The sequence below is a fragment of the Solanum dulcamara genome, chromosome 8 (assembly GCF_947179165.1).
Source record: "Solanum dulcamara chromosome 8, daSolDulc1.2, whole genome shotgun sequence".
NCBI lineage: Eukaryota > Viridiplantae > Streptophyta > Magnoliopsida > Solanales > Solanaceae > Solanum > Solanum dulcamara.
The window spans coordinates 69,991,071-70,002,267 of NC_077244.1; the positions used below are offsets into that span (position 1 = coordinate 69,991,071).

The window sequence follows — 11,197 nt, forward strand, 5'->3', positions numbered from 1 at the left end:
TATATAAAAAAGATTTAAAGAGATATTTTAGTCTTTTTACCTATTTTATCCTAGGATTACTATATCATCCAAAGGGAGGGATAACTTATTGTACTACTAATTAAGTGGCAATATATTAAATGTCATTTGTGTAATAATAAGAATATATATGAGTCACTTTCATAACGAGTGATATACTGTACCCTTTTCCTTAATTATATTTACTTGATTTTTTTTTAAAAAAATATTAAAAACTATACCTATTGAGATGGGATACATCATACACACAACACGTATACGGAGAAACCTTAAGCAAAAATTGGGGCGCAGAGGATAATATATAATGGAGTCTACTGATATGAACCAAAACGCCGCAACTTTTTTTCCTCATTATGTATTCGATTTTGATTACTTGTAGTGCTTGAAAGTTCAATTTCTCTGCATTGGATTTGAAGCTCTTTTATATACGTAGAATCTGGGATTTGTGCATTTCATGCAAGCTGTAATTTTGTGTTTTTGACGTACAATAGGTCAAGTGAAGAACAGAGTTTTTGAATAATGGAGAAGAAAGCAAATCTACCGAAGATACCAAGCGAAAAGCGAACACAATATCCGATTGGATCCGACCAGTATACAGTCTTTGAGGAAATAGGGAAAGGAGTTAGCGCTTTGGTTCATCGCGCTCTTTGTATTCCTCTCAATGAGATCGTTGCCATCAAAATACTGGATTTCGAGCGCGATAAATGTGATCTGGTACAAATTTTCAGCTTTTTTTTTGGTCTACTTATTGCCTCAATATGAAGTACTGGGATGCGTGTTACTTTTTCTTATAATTCGGTCACCAAGTTCCATTTTTTATGTCCAGAATACTTTGATCACAACATTTCAGATGCACCTTGAAATTGTCTATCAGTCTATGGATGGACAAATTAAAAGCAGTCTTTTGATTTCTGAAGTTTTACTGAGCTTTGGCAGCCGGTGTTTTCAATACTGAAATAGCTACTCATAAAGGTCTTATTATATTAATGGTTTGGAGGCATATAAGCTTTTCCATTGAATTACTACAAAATAGTGTTTTTGCTTTTCAAAAGAAGGATTGATGAGGCAGGACTTATGACTTATCCTACCTAGTAGAAGCAGCTAAGGAAGAGGTCTGCCTTAGTTAGTATGGAGACCAATGCTAAGGAATAAGTTGTGCTATCAAAAAACTCTGTTTTGAAATTATCACCTTGGATAAGATCTCCTTGATTTTTGCGTTTTCATGTGAATCCAAGCTTGTGAATCTAAAATTATAGAGTTCTCAAGATTGAATGTAATGTATTTTCTTTTATCTTTGGATGAATAATCTTATCAAATAGTTATTATTAGTTGTTTGCATTATGGTTTAAGGATAATTTGATTATATGATGAAACAAATTGGTTGAATTCATTTTTCACATTTATATCCAGAACTCTGTCTCACGGGAAGCACAAATAATGGTCCTAGTTGATCATCCCAATGTTCTTAAATCATACTGCTCCTTTGTCTGTGATTACAATCTATGGGTTGTCATGCCTTACATGGCTCAAGGTTCCTGTCTCCACATACTGAAGTCTGCTTATCCAGATGGTTTTGGAGAGGTCGTCATTGCAACAATTCTACGTGAAGTGCTAAAGGGTTTGGAATACCTTCATGATCATGGCTACATTCATCGGGATGTCAAAGTAAGTCCATCTGTTACATAAATTCATTACTAGTTTCTTTTCATCAGCTGTTTTTAAGAGTTTGATGAGATTACATCTTCAAGCATGAGGTTTCAGTGTTAGAATTCTTCTGCTGCATTACATAGGGTGTCTATTGGACTTCTATTGCAACTTGTTAATTAATTTCATTTGAGGATCTCTTTGGAGTTTGGATATGGAATCAAAGAAGAATATTTAGGATGCCTGTTGAGTTTTACATCTCATGCAAATATAAAAAAGGACAAATTCTTTACCACTGGTGGTAGTTTAGCAACCACATGGACAGTTTAACATCACTAAGCTGTTCAGGACGATAGCTTTTCTGGAACATTTGGAACTTGAGGTCGCCATACTTGTATGGTTATTGTAGGCTGGAAATATTCTCATTGATTCACGTGGTGGAATAAAGTTGGGAGATTTTGGTGTATCGGCCTACATGTTTGATTCAGGTGACAGGCAGCATATGCGGAATACATTTGCTGGAACTCCTTGTTGGTATGCTTTAATTCAGAGATTGCTTCTGTCTTTTTCTCCATTTTAGCTTATGTAATGCATATAATAGTTGATAAGCATTGAACATTGGTTTGTTTATACATAACAATGAGGATATGTTGCAATAGATGTGTTTACATTGTGCACATTCAGAAACTTAGACATTAAAAATATTGATAAGTTCAGATTCAAAATACATGTTGTTTCTCCATAATTTTAGATTTCTTTTACAGGATGGCACCGGAGGTCATGGAGCAAGTGCATGGTTATGATTTCAAGTATTATTTCTGTGTATTTGAATATTCTGATTTTCCTATATGTTTACTTTATATATTGGAAATATTTTGTTCTAAAAAAATATATATTTTGCAATGGTTCCCCACAGAGCTGATATTTGGTCTTTTGGCATAACTGCTTTAGAGCTTGCTCATGGACATGCTCCTTTCTCAAAATACCCTCCAATGAAGGTACTGAAAGTCACACCCTGTATATCCTTTCCTTGTGGAACCTTTCTGACCACAAAGGCATTTCATATTTTTCACTTTGCAGGTGTTGTTAATGACATTGAAAAATGAACCTCCACGCCTTGATTCTGAGAGGGACAAGAAGTTCTCGAAGGTATATATCAAACTATTATTGTTTATCCTTCAATTATTTTATTAACATCTATGCAATTCTTTTTTCCTTCTCAGTCCTTTAGGGAAATGATTGCTAGTTGCTTGGTAAAAGATCCTTCAAAAAGGCCTTCAGCCAAAAAGTTGTTGAAGCGTTCTTTCTTTAAAAAAGCTAGGTCTAATGATTATGTAGCAAGAACATTGTTGGAAGGCTTGCCACCTCTTGGTGATTGCATGAAAGAATTGAAGGTCTGTTGCCATTCCACAATAAGATTCATAATTCCCTTCTTTTTGAGGACATATATGTTCCTTCTAGATGACAACATAGCCTCAGTATTTCTATGGAAACAAAACCTTTTCTTAATTGTAGAGAAAAGAAGAAGAAATGCTAGCACAAAAGAAGATACCAGATGGCCAGAAAGAAGAAATGTCACAGGTTGGTGCCCCATAACCATAGCCACATCACTAGTTGAAGGCTCTGATGGTTTGATATATGTATACTATGATATAATATATTAGAATAATCATAAGGATTCTTAGACATGCATGAGCAATAATATAGGTGTGGTATTCAGTATCCTGCTTGTTTTTATACACACCCACATATATGTATATATATATGCTAGGCTTGCATTTGACAAGTAGATGGTTCCTTTTCAATTTAAAGTTCTTAATACTAGCAAATATGTAACAGAAACAGTAAAAGGAGATTTGATATAGCAGATGAATATTATGTAATACTACTTTTTAGTGGCTTAGACTTAAAACAGGATACTGGCAGTTTGCTGGGAAAAGAGATCGAGGGATTTTATTTAGTTTGGCATACATATTATTTTGCTATGCTTTATACCTAATATGACATCATTTTCCACACAGCTCCAGTAGATGTACTTCTAGGAATTTAAACAATACCGCACCTATGTTTTCCCAGCAAAAATCTTCATGAGAATTTTAGGATTGCCACTTACAGGAAAAGCCTTTTCTTAACTTGGAGGTTACTGTTTGATAATTCAACCCAGACAGATTATAGCTCTAAGAATACAACTTCTAGTTGATAGTAAAATAGAAATGAACTTAACTATCTCTGATACAAGAAATATGAAGAATTATGCTTAAAAGCAAAGCAAAGAAACGAACTTAAACTGTAATTGTTCCCTGCCATTTTTCTCGTTTTCTGGCCTATAGTTAAGGTAAATGATTTGAAAGTCCCTTTTAACATAATAATTTGAACTTTACTCTGCTTCAACAACATGTGCAGAATGAATATAAACGTGGGATTAGCTGCTGGAGCTTTAACGTTGAAGATTTGAAGGCACAGGCTAACTTGGTAGTTGAACCTATATTTTATTGCACTTGTACCAATAAATTTTTTATACATGTGCTTTAGCCTTTGATTTTCGATGAGAAATGCATGTGATGTGAAGAGGGCATAGTGGTGCTCAGGTTTTCTCAAGCATAAATTTGTCAGTCTTTTAAAAATTAATGGTTCACCTTCTCAACTTGCTACAAGACGATTTCACATATGGATTATCCTTTTTGGATTTTTCCCTAAAAGCAAGGGATATGAATGCAAGTTTGCAACCAATATCTTTTGTCCCCCTTTTTACTTTTAGATTCCAGATGAGGAAATTATTGGTGAGAATGACCATGGTGGGAGTTCAGATGCGCTCCCAGGGCTTGACAACCAAGGAAACCGGCTTCAATATCAGTTATCTTCGCTAAAACTTCCAAAGCTTCAGCATCAAGTCTCCTTTGGAAGTCAAAATTCAGATGTTACAGGATTTGTATGTAGATGTTCCCTTTGGTTTTATATGATAGGGAGCAATTTTGGGTCTCTCCTCCTAATTATACATCTCCTAACAGGATGGTAACAATCCATCTGCTCCTCCTTCGCCTGCCGACCGCACCATGGATTATAGCAGGTAAACAATCTTATGTTGAGACTCTAACCAGCTGCTCTTGTGTCATGTTTTTTCCTAATTCAAAGGACCTACCAAATTTATATTATACGGTCGCGTTATTACTTTTGAGATGCTCAACTATACCTGTTTCTACTTTTCAGACCTAAAAATGAGAAGTTTGATGATGATTTAAGCATTGCTAGTTCATTCCATGAAGCTCAAATTTCACAAAATTCTTCTCCATGCCAAGAGGAGATGAATTTTGTGGGAAAAGGTGAAGAAGGGACTCATGCAGAAACATTTGAGGGAATTCCCATAAATTCTTGTCATAGGTATGACATTAATCATTTCAAAACTCCCTTGACTATTTCTCCTAGGTGGTCTATCTCCTGTTCGAGGATGCTAAACATTTTCCATGTGAAATTTTAAACCTTACGTTGTAGCATCTATTATCTTCAGCATTTTATATTTCTTGACTTATTAAGTATCAGCTCTTTGTTTCTCCAAAAGTGAATACTTTGACTGGGATTCTGCTCTCTTCTTAATACATTTAAATTGACAGGGATATTGTACCCTGACTCAATTTTTGTAAAAGAGGATACAAGTGACTATTGGGTTTCCATTCCCTGTTAGATAAGGAAATAAAATATGGTTTCCAAATTGCTTTCTCCAACATCGGGAAAGTCTTCAGTGTATGGCTGACTTGTGGATTTCGTACCACGTTGCATATCCCTCTTGCAACAATGTCTTACCACCAACTCTTTGTAATGCTTGTGAGCCTCGAGCACATCTAAGTCTCTAACATCATCAAGCCTTGGATATTGTGAATAATGAAAAAGAAGGTTATACCAATTATTTATCTACTTCTGTAATGATTAGGTAGCAAATTGGAGGCCATTACCAAACGCTTAAATGATTAGAAAATTTTCAGTTGAAATTGTCTTCACTTGTTAGAATGAAACTCGGACTACTTTCCAGAGTGATTTTCATTGGATTAAAGCTAGTTTCTTTGCGAAATTACCGATTTTTAGGAAATTAAATAGGTAAAAGAGTGAAATGCCTGGGACAATTTGTTTACAATTTTCTTTAATCAATTTATTTTGATATGCTTTTGTGAACTGCGAAATTCTTGTTAGTATACAAATTAAGTACATTGATTTCTTAATTCCCTTTACTTGAAGTCATTTTCTATGTGCTTATTTCTTTAGTTTGATAAGCAACCATTTTCTGTGGTACCACTTTTTTTCTGCAGAGTTTCTAAAATTGTCTTTTGTTTTCTGTATTTAGTGATAAAAGTTCATCCCAAAATGTATCCAGTTGCAATGTGACTTTTCCTCAAACAGCAGATGATTTGCCAGCTGAAGTATTAAGTAAACATTCAAGAACTTCAGGCAAGTTATAATGATACAGCATGTTTTATTGATCTTATAAACACACTTTCATCTTAGTACATTCTGGCGTTTATTGGTTTAATTTTTGCTTGCTAAATAAAGACTGTATTTAGCCGGTAGCAGTGAAGATTTTGAGGAGAAGACTAAGTATCAAGTTGTTCAGCAGAGAGGACGATTTAAAGTTACCTCTGAGAATGTTGACTTGGAAAAGGTGAATGTATAGCACTTAACTTTTATCTTTAATAATAATGCTGAATCTCCCTTGAACTGGGGAATCGTTTCTTACATGTTTCTGCAGGTAATTCATTTCCAAAAGAGCAACAGCATGGAGGTGGTTTTTTACCTCATTCCCTCCCCCTGGACCCTCTCCCCCTCTGTCTTTTGTTCTCTCTCTAAGAAGTAGTTTTCTTAGCTGGTAAACAGATATGATATAAGTATCTCATTTGGTATCTCTGCTTTAGTCGATGTTTGAAGTATTCAAGAATCTCTTTAGTTTTGCAGTGGCTAATGTTGTTCTCATCATTGATAAGGACTGTGTTGCTAGATTAAGTTTTAAGCATATCATTCGAGCTCTGGAGTATGCATGTCATTCTCATCAGTGACAACTATGTCTCTTCACGAATTTCCACTGATATTATAACATTTAATTCATTCTTCAGGGCTGTTTAATTAATCTCATTGCATCAAATTGTTTAATATTTTGGAATTTTCGCTTTGGGATTGAGTTATTAATGCAGTGGTAGGGTATGCAAATTGTTTGGTAATGTATGATGAATCAGAAACAGATAGGTAAAGGGCTATAAATGTAAACCAAGTTGCTAATTCCTAAAGTCCAGTAAACCACTGATCTTATCTTCAGTTTCTTTTTTTTCCATTTTTTAATTGTATTTATCAAAAGAATTTATGGATTATGCAGGCGACTCCAGAAAATCTGACTGCTACTCAACCATTGCCACCTGATCCTACACCAGCAAATCATTCTTCCCAGTCCATATTTCCTGTGTTGCAAAACGCTTTACAGGCAACTATTATTGGAAGAGTAAGAATGGATCTAAAATTATGACTTTCTAAGATTTTCTGTCCTGCTTAGAAACTTTGTTAAACTGATTTTCATCTAACAGGAGAGTATTCTTAGTGCAATGAGGCAAGTGACTGACTCCACAGGTGCAGCAATTAATGCCTCTTGAATTTATGTGTATCTTATCAAAAGGTCTAACTTCATCTGTTCAGCTAACCTTGCCATGGATGCAGGATGTATTCCATCAAATTCAGCTGGAGTAGAGAAATCACTGGTATGGATTTCTACTAATCTTGTTGCGACATCCTCCTCAAATTCAACCATAACCAGGAATTACTGTTTTATAGTTTCTCTCGTTTCTTCATTTTTGGGGGATCCAACATACTATATGACATCCTTCTCTCTTTCTCCGTAGTTGGAGGCAGCTCTTGACAGGGAAAAGGATTTACATCGTGAAATTGCTGATTTACGGTCGAGGTATTATGATTATACATTAATCTTTGCATGTTTATTTCGGAAATTATAACTAGTGGTCTTGAAACGTCTGTTTCCTTGACATGTAGGCTCGAGCGTGCCCAGGAAGAGCTTCAAAAATATAAAACAGAAAATAAAAGCCCAAAGTGACATAAATTTGTGCGTAGTCTACATCAAAGTGTAGGAGATAGCTGACTTTGTAAATGAGATACCAGAGTTGACAGATTTAAATTTCATCCCACTTTTAGGGTGAAGGTATGTGCAGCTCTCCAACTGAGTTGCACCCCAGCACTAGGGTTGCCTTTTTCTTTTTTTGTAACTTGTTTCTGCTTATTCTTGTTTTGCTTGGCTGATTCGTGTACATGTTGAAGTTTAGAGAATATCATCCGTGGTGATATTAATTCATATTTCTATTTAAAACCTTTACAAGAATTTGCTCCGTTTTTCTTGGTTGAGCCATCGGAAAGAATGTAGTGGGAGGTGGTGGTCTTTGCAATTTGAAATACTTATTCATTAAAATGTATTTATACACGTAGTTTAAGTAGCTAAATTAACCTGAGTTGACACTGCGTCACTCGAATGGGTTGAGATTCTTTCATATTTTGGTGAACTTGAATCTCATTTGCTACCCATTATCATGCTTCTCCGCTAGTTCGTGCCATGAAGTATTCGACAACCCCTTTAATATATAGTTGTTACCTGCTACAACTATATTTTCCTTGTCCCTGAGTTAACTTTTCGAGTAAAAAACACTAGGAGCTGAGTTGAAGAAATCTTAGTGCCATGGGATGCTTAGCTTCAAAGAGTTGATCGGGCTTTATAATTTCTACAATCTCTCCATCAACAAGCAGGCATACTACATCAACTATTCTCTGCATTTGCTTGATGCTATGAGAAACTATCACAATTGTCATCTTCTGATCCTTCTTCAGCTTTACGAGAACGTCCTCGATATTCTGTGTTGATATTGGATCTAATGCACTAGTTGGCTCATCCAGTAGCAGAACCTTATAAAGTTGGAACAGAAGGTTAAACAGAGTCCTCTTTCCAGTTTTAAATAAGGCATAATACATAAAAATGTCCTTTAACTTGCCTCATTTTATATTTATGACCTCCAACTTTGGGTGTGCTGAACACTTAAACTTGTATTAAATTGAACAAATAGACACACATGTCACAATACACGTAGGACGCCATGTAAGACACAGAATTGCCATGTAGGACGAATGTGTCTATTTGTTCAAAACTAGTTAAAGTGTCTACTTGTGCATTAGTAAAATTAGAGGTTATAATTGCCAGTTGAAGCCAAGTTAAGGGTCATATATATTATGCCTTTAAAAAACAATTTAATCTCAAACATATGCAGAGTTATAGTTGTGTTTCATTCACCTCTGGTTCATTAGCTAAGGTCCTAGCAAGTGCAACTCTCTGTGCTTGGCCAACAGATAGTTCCCCACCAGACTTGTTGAAGAAAGATGAGTCTAGATCAGCTAAAGTCAGCAACTTGTAAACCTCATTATCACTTAGTTTCTTTCCCTTTAGTTTTGGCCCGTACCGTATATTATCTGCCACTGTACCTACAGATTCATCAATCAAGCATCATTAGCTGGGTTTTTACTTTGATCTTTATGGACTAGTACCAATATTAAGTCCAATTTAACAACCATACCTTCAAAGAGAACTGGAAGCTGGAACAGCATGCCAACCTTACGACGAAGACAGAGCACATCCAAATCACAAATATCAGTACCATCAAGAAAAACTGTGTTCTTAGGGGGTTCCCACAATCGATTTATTGCTCGTAGAAGTGTTGATTTTCCGCTACCACTGGGGCCAATAATCCCCATAATTACTCCTCTTGGTATGTCAATTCTAACGCTCTTCAGTATAGAATCACCCTTATCTGATACCTTGTTCAGTCCCCTAACCTCAATCTTACTTTCTGCCTCACCTTTAATAACATTCATTTCCACTGCTAGAAGATGGACTCTTTCTCCTGCTCACCATCGTCACAGATTTCAAGGGGGAAAAAATATGACTATATGAGTCTGAAGTCCATGTAACTTCATCATTCATCAACAAAACAATTTGACTTACTTAGCAGGAAAATGTCCTATGTTAAGCATTTTGATGAACATCAAAAGAATGGTGAGCTGTACTAGTAAAATTAGTCAAGGTGCATGCAAACTGCTACAGGTACTATCATTATTTTATTTTTTCAAAGTAAAGGTTGTAGCTGGAACATAGTAATATGCTTCCGTCCTTGATCTGAATTCTCTGAATTCAAATTTTGGGGAAAAAGTTGCCTGTGGATTGAAATTAATCTAAGGTCCCAAACAAAACATAAGATGAGTTTTGATTCAACGAACCTTGTGAAATCTCCAAGGAGTGTGAGCTATGGAGCTGAGGACTAGAATCATCAGGACTAATTTTGCTGCAATAACTTTGTGATATCTCCATGGCATGTGAGTTATCAAACTGAGATTCAGTGTAGTCACTTAATTATCTGCACACAAGTAGTACTAAATGAAAGATATAGTCTTTTTCGTTTTATTTCGTGTCAGAATGAGACTTCTTAAAGTATCATAGGACAAATATACCTTCCTTAGTTCTTCCTGAAGTTTAGTAATGTCATGTCATCAATATTGATTTTAAACACGTAATTGCTTTTTAGGTAGAAATGTCAATAATAATAGAAGTAATAAGAGCTTTCAGTGGGGATACTCAACAAGCACAAAAATAGACGGTCATCGCATGGGAATTAAGGCCCTTTGTGTAATCTATACACACAAAAATACTCAAGAAGGCATTCATTCCACATTTACTTGGTAATCATTTGTTTGTTTTCATTTTCTTCTTTTTTTCAAATTCATTTCTAACCAGATAAAGAATTTGTGTTTGCTTCTTAGCTATTGAATAAACAAGAAAATGAGATGAAGTTTGACTCTGATATCATAATCAAAAAAAATAAATAGTAAAATTTTAAAAAAAATACTAGAATATTGAGTTTAAGACATGAATTTACATAATATAAATGTATTCTTTTTTATTTACAACATTAAGTTTTTAATTACAAATATGACAACTTAATAAACCTACACGGATATGTTGGTCTTTAGCATTTTAATATTAACTTTGAATAGTATTAATATGCATTAATTTTGGATCAAAGTGCTGCATTACTCCATCTGGAGTTACTCATTCCATTATGTTTTTTTTTAAATCTAATTATCACTAATAATTGGTGCACTAAATGATAATTGTGCATTAAATGTTAATGGCATTTCATTATGTTTTTTTGTTTCTTTTGAATGTCTTCCTCTCCTATAAATAGGGAGGTCTTCTTTGTTTTGAAGTGGAAGAAAATATAGACTGTATTAAGTATGTCAAAAAAGAGAGTTCTTATTAGTTGAAGGGAAGTGTTCTTGTTGTGGAGCTTTAGACTCAACCCTTGTTTAGAGTTTGTTGAGTTACACTTTGTGATAAGGCTGTTGTATCCTAAAAGGACAAATCAAGAGGACTACTGTTGGACCGGTGAAAAGATTTGTTGCAGTGAGCTTGAATCTTCTTAAAGAGAGCGAAATATCTGCGCTTCAGCATAAAAAG

At 34.9% G+C, this 11,197-nt stretch overlaps 2 protein-coding genes across 4 annotated transcripts; one reads left to right on the top strand and one right to left on the bottom strand.

Moving 5' to 3' along the window:
* The first annotated feature begins 283 nt into the window (after window positions 1-283).
* On the top strand, window positions 284-7,945 carry LOC129899077 (uncharacterized). Of its 3 annotated transcripts, XM_055973873.1 has the most exons (20): window positions 284-373; window positions 510-732; window positions 1,429-1,683; window positions 2,072-2,196; window positions 2,427-2,471; window positions 2,579-2,660; window positions 2,743-2,811; window positions 2,886-3,056; window positions 3,178-3,243; window positions 4,066-4,134; window positions 4,421-4,591; window positions 4,671-4,729; window positions 4,870-5,040; window positions 5,996-6,099; window positions 6,213-6,310; window positions 7,016-7,138; window positions 7,221-7,263; window positions 7,351-7,391; window positions 7,533-7,594; window positions 7,681-7,945. In XM_055973873.1, exons 2-20 carry the CDS (start codon window positions 538-540, stop codon window positions 7,739-7,741), a joined length of 2,010 nt encoding a protein of 669 aa, XP_055829848.1. In that variant the 5' UTR covers window positions 284-373; window positions 510-537; the 3' UTR covers window positions 7,742-7,945. The 3 variants fall into 3 exon arrangements, 2 of the variants coding, with proteins under 2 accessions (XP_055829848.1, XP_055829847.1); XM_055973872.1 differs by lacking the exon at window positions 284-373 and having other exon boundaries at window positions 397-732; XR_008769473.1 differs by lacking the exons at window positions 284-373; window positions 7,351-7,391; window positions 7,533-7,594; window positions 7,681-7,945 and having other exon boundaries at window positions 397-732; window positions 6,223-6,310.
* Window positions 7,946-8,080: 135 nt separating this feature from the next.
* On the bottom strand, window positions 8,081-10,143 carry LOC129899079 (ABC transporter I family member 17-like). The gene is made up of 4 exons (XM_055973874.1): window positions 9,961-10,143; window positions 9,261-9,587; window positions 8,981-9,168; window positions 8,081-8,598 (listed from the first exon to the last, which is right to left on the bottom strand). Exons 1-4 carry the CDS (start codon window positions 10,049-10,051, stop codon window positions 8,344-8,346), a joined length of 861 nt encoding a protein of 286 aa, XP_055829849.1. The 5' UTR covers window positions 10,052-10,143; the 3' UTR covers window positions 8,081-8,343.
* Window positions 10,144-11,197: the final 1,054 nt, after the last annotated feature.